The sequence below is a fragment of the Alexandromys fortis genome, unplaced genomic scaffold (genome assembly GCF_014885135.2).
Source record: "Alexandromys fortis isolate MF-2015 unplaced genomic scaffold, M_Fortis_MF-2015_v1.1 scaffold_56, whole genome shotgun sequence".
Taxonomy (NCBI): domain Eukaryota; kingdom Metazoa; phylum Chordata; class Mammalia; order Rodentia; family Cricetidae; genus Alexandromys; species Alexandromys fortis.
This window is the reverse complement of record NW_026067935.1, coordinates 1,202,214-1,224,040: the sequence shown is the minus strand read 5'-3', so window position 1 is coordinate 1,224,040 and position 21,827 is coordinate 1,202,214. Positions and strand designations below refer to the sequence as shown.

At 44.3% G+C, this 21,827-nt stretch overlaps 1 protein-coding gene across 4 annotated transcripts in view; it reads right to left on the bottom strand.

The window, feature by feature from the left end:
* Septin14 (septin 14) overlaps positions 1 to 21,827 on the bottom strand; it is a 51,002-nt gene that overhangs the window by 15,740 nt on the left and 13,435 nt on the right. For 2 of the 4 annotated variants that reach the window (XM_050146628.1, XM_050146625.1), the window contains exons 2-6: positions 15,641 to 15,709; positions 11,683 to 11,800; positions 9,881 to 10,076; positions 6,523 to 6,709; positions 3,263 to 3,424 (exon numbers count right to left, since the gene is read on the bottom strand). In XM_050146628.1, the coding sequence (XP_050002585.1) occupies positions 3,263 to 3,424; positions 6,523 to 6,709; positions 9,881 to 10,076; positions 11,683 to 11,800; positions 15,641 to 15,694 (717 nt within the window). In that variant the 5' untranslated portion in view covers positions 15,695 to 15,709. Of the gene's footprint in view, positions 1 to 3,262; positions 3,425 to 6,522; positions 6,710 to 9,880; positions 10,077 to 11,682; positions 11,801 to 15,640; positions 15,710 to 16,012; positions 16,051 to 16,368; positions 16,461 to 21,827 lie in introns of those variants that run through there. The other 2 variants (XM_050146626.1, XM_050146627.1) reach the window with 2 other exon arrangements.

Here is a 21,827-nt window from a genome sequence, read left to right as displayed (position 1 = left end):
AAAAAAAAAAAAAAAAAAAAAAAAAAAAAAAAAACCAAGCATGAACCAGGTGGTGGTAGCGAACGCCTTTAATTCCAGCGCTTGGGGAGCAGAGGCAGGTGGATCTGAGTTCCAGGCTAGCCTCTTCCACAAAGCTAGTTTCAGAACAGCCAGGGCTATCCAGAGAAACCCTGTCATTTAAAAGAAGAAAACTCAATCTCAGGCTGGGAATGAAGCTGAGCCATCAGTAGCTTGCTTTCTTAGCATGTGCGATGCTCAGGGTTCAAGCCACACTGCTGAAAGAAAGATTCAATATAAGTGATGAGTGGGGGTCTGGGAAGTACGTAAATCAGGGGCTATCAAGAGAGACGGATAGTGAATATATAAAGACAGATGGGCTGGACAAACAGCTAGACTGCTTCCCAGCATAACGGGAAACAGAGTGAGATGGAAAAGGAGAATCCACGGGACCCCTGTAACTTACGAAACACGGCAGAATGTCAACTTAAACTGAACAAAGGATCTGAATGTACATTTCTGCGTAGGAAGACATAAAAATTTACATAACCCTGTGAAAAGACATTCCACATCTGTAGTCTTCCAAAATGCAAATCAAAAATACAGTGGGGTCCATCCATAATAAGTAATGTAGCCGGAGTTTCTTAACATTTACATAGTATGAATTAAGAAAAAGAAATTAAATCAAAGTTCCTAGGGCAGGTGCTTTGGGAATCAATACAACACAGCTTCAAATGATTAGATTAGTTGTCACAGGATCTAAGAATCCTACTTCTAGGTATATACCAAGGAGAAATTAAAGTACGTGCCATCACAAACACTTGTACATAATGCTTATAATAACATTCTTTATACTAGCCAAAATGCGGAATAAGCCCAAATGTAGTATATTCACACAATGGTCTCTAGGCATGTGTGCTTGAAAACATTATCCTAACTGAAGATAAGAGGTACAAAAGATTACATGTAATTCATCGCATAAAATATCTAGAAGAGGAAACCACAGGAAAATATCTATAATTTACATAAATGGGTGCATAAATTTACAAATACACCTTAAATGTATTTTCCCATCTGGGCTAACAATGCTTCCTCCAGGACACAGAGACCATCTAACAAAAAACTCAACACCAGGCATAAGAAGCCCTCTTTTGAGCGGTTGGTCGATGTAGTCCAAGCAACTCCCAAAACATTACAGGTGATTGCTGTTGCCCATGGTTGCCCCTAAGAGGTAGGAGGAAAGTCCTTATTGCTGAAGACACCATGCACTTCAGACATGGGGTCCAGAATTCCCTGAGCTAGAACTGACCTAAAAGCCTCTCCCTGAGGACTAGCTCTCATGGTTCTAGAAAGTGCCATGCAAACTTGCAAAGGAGGGAGGCAACCGATAGCCCTGCCCAGCTATGGTGCCTGAGAACCACAATGATAACCAGCATGGAACAATAACCCTAAGAGTGCAGTAGCAGCACACATACCTTGGCAGTATCCAACGGCTCTGTAACCAGGCATAAGATCTGATTAACAAGACAGAAAGCATGCCTGGTAGCAGAAACCCAGCCAACTACCCAGGGCTCGTGAATCATGGATCTTGGAGGAGAACCTACAACTACCACTTTCCTAAACCAGCATCATCCCTAACTATAGTCTGAATATTTGTCCTCATCGCCACAGATAAGTGGAGTCCTCACACCTCATCAAGAAGATTCTCTTTGCAACAGAAAATATTGCAGAAAACACAACCCAAAAAAAAATGCAGAGTTGTAGAATCTGGTCCCAACAGATACACCTACAATACAACTCTCAAATCTAAGGTTCAGGGACCATTGTAGGAAGAGAGATCGGGATGCTTGTAAAAGCCAGAGAATCAAGGAGAGTGCTGTAAGACTGTGTCTCTTAGGAACCAACATGACTGCCTGCCTGAACAGGAGCTGAACAAGGACCACAGTAGACAGGCTAACGTGGGGTGGGGACCCCAGGAGGTCTCGACCCTACACAAAGGACTCCCAGCAACTAATGCATCCTGAGGGCAGGAGAAAGTCTGAGCCTCCTGAGCCATCTTGCAGATACTGGGATTACAGGTGAGTACCACTATCATCTGGATAAGATATGTTTTCAAAGAGATGCAACTGTGGTACAACTGTCCCCCAACGTAATTGCACCTATCTGTGAATGCATTAAAACCGCTGGATTTAAATGATCAATTGTTTACATCTTAGTCTAACGGATTAACACCAAAATCTAAACCTATTTGTTTCTGTTTCTTTTGTTTTGTTGAGGCACGGTCTCCCTATGCAGCCCTGGCTGGCCTCCAATTCCAAGAGCCACCTGTCTCTGCCTCCCAAACGCTGGGATTAAAACTTTGCCACCATGTCCAGCTTAATTTTTAAAAAATTAGATCTTAATAAAGCTATTTAATGAAAAGAATTTGAGTCTTAGTATGTAAGAAGGAACCGAACTGAAGACATTTTGAGTAAAACTTCCATCTTGCATAGGGGTCAAGTGACGTTTAAGTTCCCAAGACCGTCCCAGACCTCCCTTGGCTGGCAAGCTGAGACATGAATGATGGGCAAACCACCCTGCCCTACGTGAGCGAACCAACCAATGAGAACAAGATAAGCGTACCACAGAACAGGGCTCCTAGGGAAGTCCCTAATCAGAACTTGGCACAGGAGTACTATCGTCCCTGACCAGTTGGTTTCTGCCATGCTGCCCAAGCCAATAAAATCCTGCTTTGTGTGGTCTCTTGTGTCTGCTTGGATTGCTCTGGAGCCTTGGACACACAACAGTAAACAAGTTTCAAAAATCAAGAAATTAAATAGTTGGGGGTTTAGCTCTGTTGGGAGAGTGTTTGCCTGGCATGCACAATGTCCTGAGTTTGAACCCCAGGACTGTATAAACCAGGCCTGGTGTCTCCTACCTGTAATCCCAGTATTCAGGAGATAGAACTAGGTTGGGTCAGTCTCATCTATAGAGTAAATTCAAGGCCAGCCTGGACCAGATGAAACCCTGCCAAGGAAGGCTGGAAAAAAGAGAAGGAGGAAGGGAAAGAGGAAAGGGAGGGAGAGAGGGAGGGAGGGAGGGAAGAAAAAAGAGAGGGAGGGGTGGAGGGTGGGTTGAAACATTTCCCCCACGATGTATTCTGAGGAAAAATATATTGTTTATTATCTCCTGTCTGATACAAGTGATAATCAAGTGCAGATGATAGTACAAACTGTACTTCAGTCTCACGTGCGGAGGGAGCTCAGACCCAGCCGAAGCAGCTTACATTCACTGAGGTGTTTGCTTGAGCAGCATCTTCGTCGTCCTCCGGGAACTGATATATCTGGATGCCGTTGCTGTCCAACTCGCTCATGATGTTACTCTTGAACCTCTGGAGGTCGCTTTTGGAAAGCGCGTCAGCTTTGGCAATCAGTGGTATGATGTTCACCTGTTGGGAAGGAAGGAAGGCGGGTCAAACGTCACAATTTTCCAGCCTAAACCCTACTCCTGAAAAACGTTGTGTGTGTGGTTTGTGGTTGCTGCTGGTGTTTCTGACAGGATGTTGGCTGGCATGCGGTGAAGAGGGCTGGGGTTACCCACAGGTGTGCCCCAGGGTTCTCAGCTACAGAGAATTTCTTGTTTGGGGGAGTGCTGAGGATTTAAACCTCAAGCTTTGAATGCTATAGATAAATGTTGTACCCTGAGCTACTTCGTGGGCCCTCATCTTTTATCAGAACTCACGCTTAGAAGCTTTGTCTTTGTTTCTCTTCTAAAAATCTCCCCTAAAACCTAGACAACAAAGAGGACCCTGAGAGAGACATGCATGGATCTAATCTACATGGGAAGTAGAAAAAGGCAAGATCTCCTGAGTAAATTGGGAGCATGGGAACCATAGGAGAGGGTTGAAGGGGAGGGGAGAGGAAGGGGGGGAATTGTTAAATATATATATATAACTCAATAAAAACAATAAAAAATTTAAAACATCTTCCCTAATACCTCTGTATTTTAAGCAGTAAGATTCAGTAGACCTATAACGTATCAAACTGGCTGACAAAAAGACTTCTCATCAAAATGCTGGGAGAAAGAGTTTTTCTCCTAGCTGTCACTCATGTAACCGCTTCTCCATAAATGCATGCTAACCAATAATAAGGTCTGGATGAATAAATATCAGCTTTATGTCAGTTGCCTTTATTTTCGAATTCTCAAAGCTCATTTTGCAAATTCTTGGACAAATCCCATGTTTTTCCAAACATTTATGCTAAACTAGAGGGGGGGGATCTAATAAGGGACTAGAAAATTTAATCAAATGAGAAAAATTTAATCTAAACTTGTGATATATATATCCCTATTTAGTTGACCCTCTATGAGAATACATACTTATGATAAATTCAAGCAGATGAAAGTATTCTGGCAGGAGTTCTGGTCTTGGGGAGAATCTCTCTGAGGAACTACAACAGCTTAGAACAGGTCTTTATGTAACTATAATATTAATGGTATTTTTAAGATTAAAAACTCAATGGTCTCAAAGAGGCAGATGAAAACTTTAAATTCAAAGTGTTACAGAGACTGAGAAAGCTTGAGATAATAGCCAGCATCTACTGTCCAATCCTTATGAATACGATGAATCTAGATAGACTTCAGAACAATCTTCCAAAAAGCAGTGGTCCCTGTGTGCAAACTGGAGAACTGGCTGAGCGTGTTGGAGCTGAGGTATAGGGTCACTATACCTTTAAGAACCTGTCCCATTCCTGCGGTGCATTCTAGATAAGAGGGAAAGCCACACACATCACTGTGTCTGGAGAAACATGCTGTGGGCCCGAGCCTAGAGCCCCTCCATGCCTCAACTACAGATTTTTCTAAAACCATGGGGTAAGACGTCTGACAAAGGAAACCCCACTTGTGATGGTAACACCTGTAAGTCTAACACCTGGGAAGCTGAGGCAGGAGGATCATGAATTCTAGGGCAACCTGAGCTACATAGCAAGCTCCTTTGTGAAAAAGGCAGGTCCACATGTCTCTTAGTCTCCCTCAGTGTTTTGCTTTGGGGTCTCTTTTTATACAGAGGGCAGCAGCTACCTTCCTGTTCTGTTTTCTGAGTCTTCTCTGAGAGAATTCAAGACCAGAACCAGAAAAGGTTCATGTTTCATTGTATCAGTAATACCAGTCAAAGATTCATAGGACTGTCTTATAGTACCATATAGTAAATTCAATTTTTAATTATATACAAATGGCTGTGATCTGATTAGAATTTTTCTTTTCTTTTTTTGTTTTGTTTTTTGTTGTTTTGTTTTTCAAGACAGGGTTTCTCTGTGTTCTCTGTGTAGCTGTAGCCTTGGCTGTCCTGGAACTGGCTGTGTAAGCCAGGCTGGCCCCAAATTCATAGAGACCCACCTGCCTCTGCTGGGATCATAGATAGGCATGTGCTATCACTGCCTAGCTGATCTGATTAGAATTTAATCACAGAAAAAAATTCTAGTTTTAGCCCAGCAGTGGTGGTGCACGCCTTTAATTCCAGCACTTGGGAGGTAACAGCAGGTGGATCTCTGAGTCAAAGGTCAGCCTGGTGGGTTCCAGGACAGTCAGGGCTACACAGAGAAACGCTGTCTCAACAAAAAGATTTCTTTCAAGTTTTATTTTAGTGTTTTTCCTGTACCTCTCTTTCCAAATGGCAAAAAAGTTGGGGAGTTGTTGGTTTTTCAGTTATTTTTTGGTCATTGCTGATTTTTTTAAGACATAGTCTCACCCTGCAATGCAAGCTGCCAGAAGACTATGTAGTCCAGGTTTGCCTCAACCTCACAACTCTCCTCCTGCCTCATCCCCTTAAGTCCTGACATTACAGGCATGCATCACCACACCAATCACCAATCAGTTATTGTTTTTATTAAATTTGCCTGCAATAATAGCTTAAGATGAAATTCTATCAAACATTAAAATTTCCCTCCTCTATATTTTATATATTGATAACCTTCAATGTCTCAGAGCATATCAGTACTTGCAGATGGAAATTTTAAATTAAAGTTAGACTGTTATAGTGGGGTCTAATCCAGTTTGGTGACCAACCTTATAAGAAAGAGAAATGTGGCCAAGTGTAGTGGTGCCTACCCCCAATCCCAACTCTGTAAAAACTAAGGCAAGAAAATCAGGAGGCTAAGGCCAACCTCAGATACATATCAAGTTCAAGGCTACAAAAGACCCTGTCTCAAAAAAGAGAAAAAGAACGTTGTCCATACAGACACCAGTAGATCAGCCATGTGAGAAAAAGGAAAGAGGTGGCCACCTGCAGGTCAAGAAGATAAATGCTTGCACCTTGATTTTCTAGATCGCAGGACTATGTGAAAAATGATTTTTTTAATTGTTTAAACCATCCACTCTTTGACATTTTTTTAGGAATTCCCCCAGTCAAATGCTCTCAAGAACAACAGAAAAAATATTTAAATATATGCACATATTCTAAAATAATAGGCAGTTGCATATGAATGCTTTGCAATATGATATCATCTCAAACATCTATTGGACCTTGAAAGACTGCTGGTTTAGGAAACACACCCTTCGGTCAATGTTCTTCATCGTCACCAGGTCCAGGGACTTGAGGGAATGTCCTGTAGGCGCAATGAAGTATAGGCACACATGGATACGGGAATCGTTATAGTCAACCAGGGAACGCTTGATCTTCAGCTCCTCCTGGAGATATGCCTCAAACTGAGCATCCAAGTAGTCAATTACTGGCTGGTAGCTGAAAAACAAATTATTATTTAAACATTTAGCACGACAGGTTAGTAAAATCAGAATCTAATGTCTTACTATTTAATCAACATTGTGTGCAATAGACAGTTTGTCACTTGATAAAAATCAATGCATTTTGCTGGGTAGGGGTAGCACACACCTTTAATCCCAGCACTTTGGGAGACAGAGGCAGGAGGATCTCTGTGAGGTGGAGGCCAGCCTGGTCTACACAGAGTTCCAAGACAGCCAGGACTACACAGAGAAACCCTGTCTTGAACACCCCCCCCCCAAAAAGATGCATTTCATTGACCATAAAATATAATTCCAAAGTAGGGGTGTGGCTCAGTGGTAGAATGCATGATATCCAAGTCCCAGTCCCTAAAGAATGTGACTTTATTTTAAGGGAAATGGCATTGTAGCTGTAATTTCGAATTTTTGAAGCAGGTCATAGTAACACATTTCCTATAATCCTAACACCAGAAGTCTGGGGCAGGAGGGTTGCTCTAAGTAGTCAACCTAGACTACTTAGTGAATTCAAAGCTAGCCTGGGATAAGTAGCAAAACCCAGTCTCAAGATAGTGAAAGATCGAAACTTGAATAAAGGTGACTGGGACCCTGTGTCCACATCCAGTGACAACTGTCCAACACATAAAGATCAGCAGAGATCGCTGTGTGACGGCGGAGGTACCGATGAGTGACAGCCGGCACCTGCAGCTACAATAAACAAGGGCTTTTTTCCTAAAGCCCTGGTCTAGCTGGACTCTAGAAGGCACCTTAAGTGATTTTTCACTTGTTCTGTAGCTCTCCAGGTTGGGTTTCTGTCAAGTTGACCCAGGCTATAGTTATCTAGGAAGAAGAACCTCAGCGGAGAAAATGCCTCCGTCACACTGCGTATGTACAACTCCGCCGGGAATTTTCTGGTGTAATGACCGCTGTGGGAGGGCAGAGCTCGCTTCGCATGGCGCCTTGATGGTCTAAGAAAGCAGGCTGAGCAAGCCGAGAAGAGCAAGTCAATACACATCACCCTTCCGTGGCTTCTGCTTCAGTTCATGCCTCGGTTGGTTTCTGTCAATGGGAAGGACTATGTCTCGTGATGTGTAAGCCTCTCCTGCCCATGTTGCTCTGTGTCATGGTTCCTTACCACAGCAGTAGAAACCAAACTAGGATCGGAGCCCAGCCTGGTCTCCAGCTCACAGCAAATCCTCCTGCTTTGGTTTCTTCTAAGCTCTGACCCCTTGCTTCTGGATTTCTGGACTGTAGATGTGTGAAAGAATGTTTCTATTGTTTTAAGCATCGGTCTAAGGGATTTAACCACAGTCAATTGCAGCAACTAATGCAAAATGAACTGTGGTCTTATTTTTATCACAGAACAAAGCATGTAGCGTTTAGTAGAATCAAGCTGATTATTAAAATGATGTTCGCTTTCTAAGAATAACTACTTAAAGCAACATGACATGGTCCTTTGTGTCATCCTTTTTCTGTCTAGTCTTTGTTCAAAACCTTGTCCTGAAATAGAAAGTAATGGTGATTATTTAAGATGTTCTCTGCAAAGAAAAAAAAAGTACTGATTTTTAGAATTTGCTGGCTTCAAGGCAGGCATGGTGATGCACAATTTTATTTCCAGCACTTGGGAAGCAGAGGCCGGTGGCTCTCTAAGTTTGAGGCCAGCCTGGTCTAAGGAGTGAGTTGTAGAAGAGCCAGGGTTATACAGAAAAACCCTATCTCAGAAAGAAAAAGGAGAAGGAGGAGGAGGAGGAAGGCTGGAGAGATGGCTCAGAGGTTAAGAACATTGACTGCTCTTCCAAAGGACCTGAGTTCAATTCCCAGCAACCACATGATAACTCACAACCATCTGTAATGAGACAGATTTGGTGCCCTCTTATGGCCTGCAGGCATACATACAGAAGGAGGAGGAGGAGGAAGGCTGGAGAGATGGCTCAGAGGTTAAGAACATTGACTGCTCTTCCAAAGGACCTGAGTTCAATTCCCAGCAACCACATGATAACTCACAACCATCTGTAATGAGACAGATTTGGTGCCCTCTTATGGCCTGCAGGCATACATACAGAAGGAGGAGGAGGAGGAAGGAAGAGGAAGGATGACTTTTCTGGCTAATTCTATGCTGCTCACATGATGCCATTAAGTCAGAGCTGAGGCAGAGCAGGCTAGAAAGGTGAGTCAGCTAAGACTGTTTGCTGCTCTTCTAGAGGACCCAGGTTCGATTCCCAGCATCCACATGGAAGCTCACAACTCTCTGTTACTCCATTTGCAGGGGATCTAACACTCTCTTCCAGTCTCCATGGACACCAGGCATACATGTAGTACCTAGACACACACACAGGCCAAACACCCATTCACATAAAATAAAAATTTTAAATAAAGCAACTACACTAGATATATAAAAGCACCCATTTCATAATAATATTACTTCATGAGGAAAGAATTAAAAGCCAGAAGGAAAGACATCAATTACCATAGAAGAAAGTACAATTTAGGGCTGAAGAAATGACCCAGTGGTTAAGAGTACATTATTGCTCTTTCAGAGGACCTGAGTTCAGTTCCTGGCATCCATCAAATGGCTCACAACCTCCACTAACTGAAAAGACTCCAATGTCTCCATTATCTACAGACACCTAGTATGTACACACACACAAACTCACACACACACACAAACTCTCACACACACATACACACACACAGTTAAAATGATAAAAATAAAAATTTTAAGATAATACAATTTAGCCTAGCAAAAAGAAGGCAATTTGTTGAAATGAGAAGGATTTTAAATAAAATATCAAAGCATACTGCCTGATGGCACATACTTTTTATCCAAGCACTTAGGAAGCAAAGGCAGGTTCAAAGTCAGGCTGATTCTATAGAGTTCCAGGATGGTTGGGGCTACATAGCAAGACCTGTCTCAAAAAAAGGGGGGACTGGAGAGATGGCTCAGAGGTTAAGAGCACTGAGTGCTCTTCCAGAGATCCTGAGTTCAATTCCCAGCACCCACATGGTGGCTCACAACCATCTGTAATTCGATCTGGTTCCCTCTTCCGGCATGCAGACAGAACACTGTATACATAATAAATTAATTAATTAAAAAAATAAAACGCATCATAATAAAACCCAATACCTTTCATGCTAACTTTAAAAATTAATTTAAAAACCATAAGAAAGCACTAACCTGGCTTCTTTGTTTATCTGGTCGCCGTACCCCACTGTCTTCACAACAGTCAACTTTAGGGGAATGTTTCTTTCCTGGAGTTCGTACGTCTTCACTTTAAGTCCAACCTTTGAATAGAAATGGGAGGCCTTGTTCTCCTTCAGATTAATATTGAACAGTGTGTTGATCAGTGTTGATTTGCCGATTCCAGTTTCTCCTGTAACAAACATAAGCTCGTCATTGCAGAGGTGTAAGAGAGGGCCCAACCTCAATGAGCGGTTTAAATGGTTCTAAATGGTCGCGCTTCTAAAAGGGAAGGGCAGAATGATCTCAAGAGGCTGTGGCTAGAATTGGGGTTTATGGATAGGAGCACACATTGCTTCAAATACGCAGGAGTGATTTTTCATATCATTCTGCACAGCAGAATGACTATAGCTAACGAAAAAGCACATTTCAAAATGGCCAAAGGATGAACTTCAGGTGATAGGAAAATAGAGAGTGCTTCAGCTGTGGATTGTGCCTGTTATTAACATTTAAAAAAACTGATTGGCTGATAGTAGGGTAAGAAGAGATTGGGCCAGAGGCAGAAAGAATAATAGGTGAAGGAAGGGCAGAGTCAGAGGGTAAGGAAACTGCAGAGAAGCAAAATGAGACAAGGTACCAAGCCATGTGGCTAAACATAGATAAAACTCTGGGTTAATTCAAATGGAAGGGTTAGCTAGTAATAAGCCTGAGCTATCAGCTAAACTTTTATGATTTATATTCAGCCCCTGAGTCAGTTATTTGGTACCCTGCGGTCAGGACAGGAAACATCCAATCACAGACTATGCTAATGATCTTGCTCAGATTTTTCTATATTGTTGTATCACAGCAGCATCTTATATTCTATCCGTGTTTAGAACTAGAGTTTGCTGAGTGACAATGACATTTGCTTCCAATGCATCCATGAACAGTCACAATGAGATGTCCCTCAAAATCTTCATATTGGTTAGGGCTCCCTTAGTCACTAACGTGGAAAAGAAAGAGAATATACTGTTGTGTGTCAGACTTTGAAGAACACTGAAATATTTTCAGTTTTAAAAAAAAAATGAGAGCAGAGAGATGGCTCAGCTGTTAAGAGCACTGCCCGCAATGTGAGAGGTCCTGGGTTTGATTCCCGGTTGAGACAGGGCGGCTCTCGGCTGTCTGTCCTAAGGTCCTGCCGGGTGGTGGTGGCGCACGCCTTTAATCCCAGCACTTGGGAGGTGGAGGCAGGCAGATCTCTGGGAGTTCGAGGCCAGCCTGGTCTACAAGAGCTAATTCCAGGACAGGCACCAAAGCTACAGAGAAACCCTGTATCGAAAAACCAAAGAGAGAGAGAGAGAGAGAGAGAGAGAGAGAGAGAGAGAGAGAGAGAAGATCTGATGACCTAGAGCAAGCTGTCCTCAAGCTCATAGGGATCTGCTTGTTCAGCCTCCCAAATGCTGGGCTAACAACACATGTTACAGTCATGGTGGCCCATGGCTTTAATCCCAGCACTCGAGAGGCAGAGGCAGGTGGATCTCTGTGAGTTCAAGACCAGCCTAGTCTACAGAGCGAGTGCCAGGACAGCCAGGGCTACATGGAGAAATCCTGTCTCAAAGAAAAATAAACAAAAGAAAACAAACACCATGTGTCGCCAGGCCAGACTGAAAGCTTCTTCAGTGTTTAAACAATGCAGTTAAGAAGGGGAAAAATGTGAAGAAACGTTCCTGAATTAACATTAGTATTATGCTGTTTGGTATCAGTTTAAATGAGCAGGAGACAAATGAAATAATAATTTAAATGCAGAATTTGGCACTTACCCACGCAGAGAATATTGAAAGAGAATCCTTTCTGGATGGATTTGTTCACCAGCTGAGTGGGCAGACATTCAAACCCAAAATGGCTAAGAGTGGTTAAGCAGCGGATGTTCTCGTTGGGCTTAGGTAAGACAAATAGAAGGGTTCTTATTAGAATCAGAAATAACATCCTTGGGAAGGACAACACTCTGTTTAAAAAAGTCGGGACCAGTTATCCCTGCGTTGTCAATTCAACGCAAAGGTATGAAGTGAATTTTTCGCAAAAAGAACTCAAATGTTGATGGCCTTGTCACAAATAAATTGAATCAACCTCTGATCACACTCTAAGAGGACATGTTTCTAAATTTAATAAGAAATTAAAGACAACAGAACAGCATTTGAAACCCCAGGGAAGCCGGGTGGCAGTGGGTGGTGGTAGCACATGTTTTAATCCCAGCACCAGGAACCAGAGGCAAGTGGATCTCTGTGAGTCGGAGGCCAGCCTGGTCCACAGAGTAAGTTTTAGGACAGCTAGGGTTACACAGAGAAACCCTGTCTCAAAAAAACAAAAGAAAAAGAAAAAAGGAAAGGAAGGGAGGGAGGGAGGGAGGGAGGGAGGGAGGGAGGGAGGGAGGGAAGGAAGGAAGGAAGGAAGGAAGGAAGGAAGGAAGGAAGGAAGGAAGGAAGGAAGGAAGGAAGGAAGGAGAAAAAAAGCTGACAAGATGGTAAACACAGGACTTCACTTAAAGTCCAACGCCAGGTGGGTAAAAGCTAACACTGGGCCAACACCCACTGATGGGACCTCTGGCTTGGTGGAAGGGCCAGAGATCTGTCCTGCAGGCTATTGGCCTGCCAGTCTGTCACCCGTGAACACTGGTGCAGCCAACAGTAGCATAAACCTCGACTGTGCTCCAGCGGTGTGCAGGGTTGACAGACTGTGGGCTCTGGGCAAGATAATAAAGTACAGCATTCGTGGCTGGGAGGCTGTGAACTTGACATTGGTTCTCAACCTGCAGGTCGTGACCCCTTTTGGGGTCACATATCAGATTATCCTGCATATCAGATTTTTTATTGTTTTTTTTTTTTTTTTCTGAGACAGGGTTTCTCTGTGTAACAGTCCTGGCTGCCTGGAACTCACTCTGTAGACCAGGCTGGCCTCGAACTCACTGAGATTCTCCTGCCTCTGCTTCCCAAGTGCTGAGATTAATTTAAAGGTGTGCACCACCACTGCCTGGCAATGAAAATAATTTTATGGTTGGGGTCACCACAACATGAGGAACTGTGTTAAAGAGTCGTAGTATTATGTTGGTTGCGATCCACTGACTGACGTAGAAGATTGGAATAGACAAGAATGTGCACACACATACACATGTATACAGGGGCACACACGTGTGCACACATGCACACCAAAACCTGGGGAGAATCCTACAGTGCCTGAACACTGGGTGATGACTGTCGAGAGATCTGGACCGACCCTGAGCCCATCAGTGAGGCCCATGGGAAAAGACAACCTGCCGTTTTCAGATATATCCTGTCCTGCCTTCTAGACAGTTCCAGTGACATGAACTTCGGGTTCAAAACAAGCCTAGCTTGGCTTGTCCTGTAGTGCTGACACAGTGGCCACAATACAGCATGTCTCCTTCCACAGGCAGCTTTGTATGTGCCCGTGGCACCTGCTGGGACTGAGGGCAGTTGCTTCCAGCCCTTTGCTTCTGCGGGAGCTTCTGGTGTCCGTCCCGTTGGCAGAGCTCAACTCAAAAGTGCCACTGCTACCATCATCAGACTAGACAAAGAAAGGGTACTGCACACTCAGGGCTGTGTGCACGACAGCTGCATGAACAGTTAGAATGTCCCCACCCATCGTGACCCTCAGCAATAAGTTCTCTTCAAACCTATAGCATCACGCACTACCCCCAAAGCTATTAATGACAGCCTCGGACGATGCAGACAAACGGACGTGTCCACTTGGAATCAAAGCCAAGACTCGCACCAGATTGAAATGCCAAGATACATCCTCAGGAGGAAGCCCTTTACTGGGACACTTTTAAGTGTGGTCAAGACAACTGATGAAGGGAAAATAAGAGGAGGGGAGGGGAGAGGAGTTGATTGATTTTGAAGAGAAGAGAAGAGAAGAGAAGAGAAGAGAAGAGAAGAGAAGAGAAGAGAAGAGAAGAGAAGAGAAGAGAAGAGAAGAGAAGGTGGTGGTGGAAAACTCCTTTAGGGATGCAGAGGCAGGAAGATTTCTGTGAATTTGGGACCAGCCTAGTCTACAGAGTGGGTTCCAGGACAGCCAGAACTGTTACACAGAGAAACCCTGTCTCAAAAAACAAACAAAAATAAAATATTTTTTTTAAGTTTTCAAAAGAACATGGTAATTCTCTAGCAACGGTTCCCAACGAAAATGCTATTGAAGAAATGTCTGACAAGAAACTTAAAAATGTTTTAGTTTATTTATCTAGTATGTGTTTTGGCTAAACTAAGAAAAATGCAGAGAAGATTTAAATAAACAAAACCAAAGATGAAAAGGGCTGCATCATAACAGACCCCGAAGAAAATCAAAAGGACATTAGACAGATCCAAGATGGCGGACAAGAACACTCACCAGTTTCTCCAGCTGGTGAAACCAAAACAACCAGAGAACAGCCAAAAGGATCAGACAAGCTTGGGGAAGTCAAGAGGCTTTAGACAGTGGAACAGTGGGCTCCTCAGAACAGATTTCACAACTACACCGCAGAGATGGACCCAGTACAGGAGTGGGGCTGGGCTGAAATGCACTTTTGGCAGACAGCAATGGGATCCCCCAAGAAATCTGGCTCTCAAGAAATTGTGTGCCTGGGCAGTGATGGTGTGTGCCTTTAATCCCAGCACTTGGGAGGCAGAGGCAGGTGGACCTCAGTGAATTCGAGACCAGCCTGGCCTACAAAGCGAGTGCCAGGACAGCCAGGACTGTTACACAGAGAAACCCTGTCTCGAAAAACAACAAAACAAAACAAAAAGTTGTGTGTTCTCCAAAATCATGCTTACAGTGCACAATGGGGAGTTATCTTGAGAAGAACCTGAACTTGCTTGTCTAGGAGTCAAGGAGTCCAGGTTTGTTTGTCCCTGGGAACCCCCAGCAGTACTATACTGACTCAGCAGGCAGCGGCCTTGAGACCCAGTTTGTCCCTAGTGGAAAACATCTGATATGAACGCAGCACCACCAAGAGCTTCTTGCAGTGGGAAGCTGGTCTGTGATGCAAAAAATAAAAGAGGAAAGTGTCCCTTTAAGACCGGCAGCTCAGAAGACCAGCTGGGAGAATCCGGAAAGAATCATTGCTAGTCATTTTGTGCAACTACTCGAGTCCCAGAGTCCCAGGTCTGTGGGAGACATACTGATAGGCAGGACTGCAATAAATCAGAAGTCTTCTGCACAGCAAAGGAAGTGATTGACAGTGAGGAAACAAACTACCGCATGGGAGAAAACCTTTTCCAGCTATTCCTAGGACAGGAGACTGGTTGGCTAGAGCCCCCTGATCTTAGAGACCCTGTGGCCTCTGTCAACAGCAGTCAGAGAGGCAGATCACACATTGCTTTGCTGTAACAGGGCCTCCTCCTACCCTTCCTTAGCTTTCCCATCTGGGGAGGAGGGGTGCAGGGGGGTGTGGGGACAATACTAATTGCAGGCGACAGTAAGTGAGTCTCTATACCGCTTCCTCCATGAAGTACTTTGCCACGGTGATAGAAAACTCATTTTAATCTTGGATTTAGTCTCCTTTGCTTTTAAATGAGAATAATGTTTTTGCCCAAGAAAAAGATCAACAGAGTCAAGAAGCGTGTTAACAATCATTCAAACTGCTGTTTCCAATTAAATCTAACCAGTATGTTCATTCATTTCCACAGAGACCAAGCCTCCTTTGCTGGCCGGACCTGACTTATAATCAATATTTTGAAACTCCTTATTGATATACACAATGAATAGTTATATTTGAAAGATGAACTTAACTGTGTCTTCGTTGCTCGGTATTTGTGTCGACATGTCCCTTGGGTTTTCTGCCATGTCAGACCGAAAAGGCTGAAATAGAGAAAACATTGTCAGCTCTGCCTACAGCGGTCATATTCTTTAACCTAACGTACATTCATGGAGAACCCACTACAGAAACTGCCACAAACTTTCCCATGCCGTTCTCACAGTGCTGATGCCTAAACAAGTTCGTGTGCGCTCAAGAACACGGCCAATATATAAAGTAACATCACTTAACAAACGATACACAAGACGAAAAGAAAGATAAACTCGCGTAAAATCGGAAAGTTACAGAGTTCGTTGTTTTTGTGGATTGTGTTAGCTAGCGATGGATTTCACTGTGACGGTCCATACCTGCATAGCACCATCCTCAGTCCTCCGTTTAAACGGCTCTGAGCGTGGGGAAAAGAAGAAGGGGCAGGACAAGAAGAAAGACACTCAGAATGATGTCGGTTCCAAAGGACCTTACCACTGAAGCTGGAGCATAAGCCTCCAGCCGTTAAAGGGGAATTGAAAGGGGGTGGAATTAGATCATTGATAAAGAAAACAGACTTCTAAAATCTACACCAGTTCTTTAGGAACCAACCCAAAGGCGAATGTTGCCTTCAGGAGGCACCTTCATGCCCCTAGCATTGTGCTGGGTGCTTTACCTCCTGCCGTAGTTAAAGGACCCCTAAGATCGTCAGACTCAGAAACATCAAGGGACTTACTTGCCCGGGTTCCAGCTGCACAGTGCGCAGAGTCTGAACGGACTCTGAGGCTGCTGTGCTCTCCCTCGCTATCTGCAGATATGGACCGAACTAATAGCTACTGTTTTCGCAACAGTTGGGAACAAGGGAGTGGAGGTACAAAAGAGCGTGTTGTCCTGGTTTCCAAGCAGAACACTCTGAGAAGGCCACGCTACCCCACTTTTGAGTACGAGGCAAAGAAGCTAAGACTATGAGGCCTTTTGAAAGGACGTGTGTACTTCTGTTTTATACATTTGAGTGTGTTGGCCTGCGTGTGTATATATGTAGACCATGTGTAAGCCTAGTGACCTAGACTTCAGAAAAGGACATTGGATGCCCTGGAACTGGAACTACAGACACTTTAGAGTGCTGGGAAAGCCAGGTCCTCTGCAAAAACAGAAAATACTCTTAACTGTTGAGCCATCTTTCCAACTTCCATAAGACATGTTTTTTAAAAGAGATATTATGTGTGGAGGAAGCAAAATAAAAGCAGTGGTTCTGTTTCATCTGACATAGCTGGGGATTATTCACCACGAGTACATAACTTTATCTCATGTTTCCCTTGATGTTAAATAAGATTCACAAATGGCCTCTGTTCTACTGTACGATTTACTCTAGTACATGTGAAGTCTCTGTATGTATTTAGTAGAAACTTAATGTTGGCCATTGTCATGTTTTCCAGTCCTTATCTGCAATCAGTAATAAGTGTTTCAGAAGTTAAAAATGGAATTGTTTCAAAACTTCTTATAACATAAAGTTAAGTGCCATATTTGGGGGCTTATGTCTATAACCTCAGCACTTGGGAGACAGAGGCAGGAGGATCAGGAATCCAAGATCATTTTCTGATACTTAGTCCATATCTTAGCCAGGGTTTCTATGGCTGCCATGAGACACCATGACCAAAAACCAAGCTGGGGAGGAAAGGGTTTATTGGTTTACACTTCACATTTCTGCTCATCGTCAAAGGAAGTCAGGACAGAAACTCTAACAGGGCAAGAACCTGGAGGCAGGAGCTGATGCAGAGGCCATGGCTTCTGCTTGTGGCTTGCTCAGCCTGCTTTCTTATAGACCCCAGGGCCACCAGCCCAGGGATGGCACCACCCACAACAGGCTGGGCCTTCACCGTCAATCCCTAATTAAGAAAATGCCCTATAGACCTGTCTAACTCCAGCTAATGGAAGCATTTTCCTAACTGAGGGTCCCTCCTCTCAAAGGACTTTAGCTTCTGTCAAGTTAAACTCTCTCCAGCACAGTCAGCTTGAGTCCAGCATGAGCTACCTGAAACCCTGTCTGAAAAAAACAAAATGTTTAAGTGCCTAACTACAAGTTGAAAAGTGACTACTTCTGCACAGCTGGTGACATTATGATAAATCCGCTAAATTAGAGACGCAAGCTTTTTGTCTAAAAATAGCCTAACTCCTAGTCATGTAATCGCAACTCTCCTCTGAGAAGCCCACACCGATGGTCTCTCATGAGTCTTACTTTCTTCCCAGTGGCCTCTCTTTCTCTTAATCCTTGGGCTTCAAATCTATGCTGAAAACGTATTTTAATAAAGTCCAACTTTGATTAAAAAAAAACAAATGGGTAATAAAAGCCAATTACCAATGTCTTAAAGAACTAAAGGTATTCTTCTAGCACATAAATCTAGAGCGGAAGAGGGCTGGAGAGATGGCTCAGTGGATACGAGCACTGACTGTTTTTCCAGAGGACCCGGGTTCAACTCCCAGCACCCACATCAGTCAGCTTACAGTCCTCTGCAACTCCCGCTCCAGTGATCCAACACCTCTGGCCTCCATGGGCCATTCATGCACACACACACACACACACACACACACACACACACACACACACGTACACGCAGAGTTAAAGATAGCAGAAAGTATTTTTTAAATATAGAAATATAGAGCAGAACTTCTCACAAGATGACCACTGAGCCCCTAGAGATTCCTCGGGCTCGTTGGGGGTACCCACGAAATCACTTTTGTCCCCTAACAATGCCGGGAGATGCTTTGCCTTTTCTACTGCGCTGAAATGTACACCAGTGATTCAACAGCAGGGGTGGGTAAATTATCTGCTCCTTTCGCCAGTGCCTGCCAAGTCATATTATCGATCGTCTTGTTATTTACTATGTGGCCCGGAAAGAAGAAAAGCGGAGTGGGTTACCATAAAGCACTGCTGCTGTCTACTTAGCATGATGGCGTCTAGAGGAAAACCACCATTGGGATGGAGTTAGGACAAAAACAGTAACTATCCAGTGGACCCATCTCAGGTGCTTTCCAGGGTGGATTGCAGGGACAATTGACAGACACTTGATTATTCGGTCTTGGGTACTTGGAAGACAGTTTCTTGGAAATTAAATGTGTGTTGTAACATCAAGGAAAGCAACTGGCGTAGGCTCTAGTGGTACGCATCGATAAATCCACTCAACGCAGAACTGGAAGTTTGAGCCAGTTTGAGACATTTGGTGAGTTTTATTTAGTTGAGATACTTAGTGGGCTGTATACAAAACTCTGGGAAAAGTGAAGGAGGAGGATGAAGGGAACAAGAGAAGGGAGGATGTCAGGGATGAGAACAATGGGGGAGGAAGAGGAGATGGCAGAACAGAGGCCCCATCATCCACCACCTCCTCCTCCACCCAGGAGAATCAAAGTGACAATTCTATAGCCGCACTCTGAAGTCAGTGACCCTGGAAGACAACTGGACTTCACCGTGAGAGAAAGCTTGCAGGGTTTAGAAACACGATAATGGCATGCAGAGAGAAACAAATTCTCCGGGCATCTGCGGTCCTGGCTCCCTATCTGTAAAGAGCGGGGAGGCTCCCTTTGGCCCGGATAAGCTCAGAAGGAGTCTCCGGACACACTTATCAGTACAGATGCTGACGATCCCAGCTCTGGGGGGGTTTCCTAAGCCTCACAGGCCGGGGAGTTACTGAAACCAGCACAATTGTCTTACTTTGAGAAAAGATCCAGAGTGCTGAAGTCAGACCCAACTTGAGAAGGAAGCTCTTGTCTGACCCTGAACTGCACTGAGTCAGAAACCCTCCACCTTCTTTTCTCCCCTCTCATAGATTGCATTCCCACCACAGTTACGCCCCCCCCAATCCACTCTTCCTTCATTTCCCTTCAGGAAAGGATAGGCCTCCCAGAGATATCAACCAAACTAGGCATATTAAGTTGCAATAAGACTAGGCACCTGCCCTTGTATTAAGGCTGGATGAGGCGACCAACCGGGAGGAAATGGCTTCCAAAAGCTCGCAAAAGAGTCAGATACTGCCCCTGCTCCCACTGTTAGAAGTCCCACAAAAAGACCAAGCTACATGATAACATATATGTACGATAACATATATGCAGAGGGCCTAGGTCAGACCCAGGCAGGCTCCCTGATTGCCAGTTCAGTCTCTGGGAGGCCCTGTGGGCTCTGGTTGGTTGATTCTGTGGGTTTTCTTGTAGTGTGCTTGTCCCCTCTGGCTCCTACAGCCTCTCCTCACCTTCTTCCCTGAGCTCCTCTGCCTAATGTTTAGCTCTGCGTCTCTGCATCTGTTTCCATTATTCTCTAGACAGTGGTGCAGGCCTTTAATCCCAGCACTCAGGAGGCAGAGGCAGGTGGATCTCTGTGAGTTCGAGGCCAGCCTGGTCTACACAGTGAGCTCCAGGACAGGCTCCAAAGCTACAGAGAAACCCTGTCTCAAAAAACCAAAGAAGGAAAGAAAGAAAGAAAGAAAGAAAGAAAGAAAGAAAGAAAGAAAGAAAGAAAGAAAGACAGACCTTTGGTTAGCTGTTTTATTTTCTCATTGCTGGGGGGATAAACTAACAAAAGCAGCTTGTCATTGTTTGACTCCCAGTTTGAGAGTCTACTTTGTCATGGTGAGTATAATGGTTTATATTGTCAACCTGATAGGGCCTAGAAACACCTAGCAAATGAGCCAATGGTCATACCCGTGAGTGATTATCTAAATTAGGTTGGCCTGTGTTGGTGCCTGTGCAGTGTTATCTACCTCAGCTTGACCTCTGAGCTTTCCTATAGAGATGAGAAGAGCACGTAAGAATGGGCCACGCCATTCCCTAGCCTCTGGTCCCACGCAGCACAGAAAAGAGAAAGTCTCTTGGCTACAAGATGCAAGGTGACCAGCTGCCTCAAGTTTCTCTTGCCTTGTGACTCCCCCATCTTGACTGAATGTGACCTCAAACCATGAGCCCATAGGACACTTCCTCCCTTAAACTGCTGCTGTCGGGTGCTGTTTTTATCACAAGCACAGAGATGGTAACTGATGTGGAAGGCGGTAGGGAGAAATGGGATCGCTGCTGTAGTGAAACCTGACCGTGTGGTTCTTTGACCTTTGTGGGAAGAACACGGGAGAGTTTAGAATCTGGGGCTGGTAAAGTCCTTGACTACAGGAAGCAGAGCTTAAGGAGCCATTCTGGTAGGAGCTTGGAAGACAAGATGGTTGAGACAAAGACAGACTGTGCAGGTCCATCTCATGAGGCTTCGGAGGGGAATATGGATTCTATGAGGAACTGGGCTAGGGGCTGTAAATGTTACATGTTTTCCTTTGAAGGGAAAGGTTTCCCCAATGGAAGTGTTACAGCTCTGAATGGAAAGGCAGCTGGGAACCAAGGAATACCACAATATCACACCACACACAAGAGGGTGGCTGCCTCTGCTCAGACAAGAGGCAGCAGAGAACTGAGTGGGAGGAAGGCTTACTGGGGTGGAATTTTCCAGCATGGAGATTTCCAGAGTGGGGATTGGTAGGATTTCAAGCCCTAAGCTTGGGGTGAGCCAAGAATTGGTGAGATTTTGAGCTCAGGGATGGGTGGGTTTTCAAGCTCAGGGATTGGTGGGTTTTCAAAACCTGGATGTGAGCTTGGACTTTTGTGTGATGTTCTGGCCAAGAATATGACTGCATTCTACCCGTGTTCTGAGAACTTAGCGAGTTTGAACTTCAAAGAATGGACTGGTTACGTGGTGGAGAAAATATCAAGATTGGAGAACAATCAGGATGTGGTGTAGCAACTGGTTACTAGGCTTGTCTGCATCTTCAGTGAAGGGGACAAAGAGCTGGGCAGAAGGAAACAGAAAATGTACAGTTGGGAGAGAAAAAGAGTACCTACATTGTGCGGTATTTTGCTTGTATTCTGACAAATAAAGCTTGCTTGGAGTCAGAGGGCAAAGCTAGTCACTAGATAACCATTGGGATCTGAAAAACTGTACAGAGAGGAAGCAGGAAGTGTTAAGGTGGGACAGAGAGAGGAGGATATCAGGCTTTTTGGATGCAGGAAGAAGAGAGATAGGAAGCAACTGGTGGCTGTTCCTGGTTCTCTGATCTTCCATGATTTTACCCTGATATTTGACTCCTGATTTTAATACCAGCACTTGGGATGTAGAGGCAGGCGGATGTCTGGAAGAAGAAGAAGAAGAAGAAGAAGAAGAAGAAGAAGAAG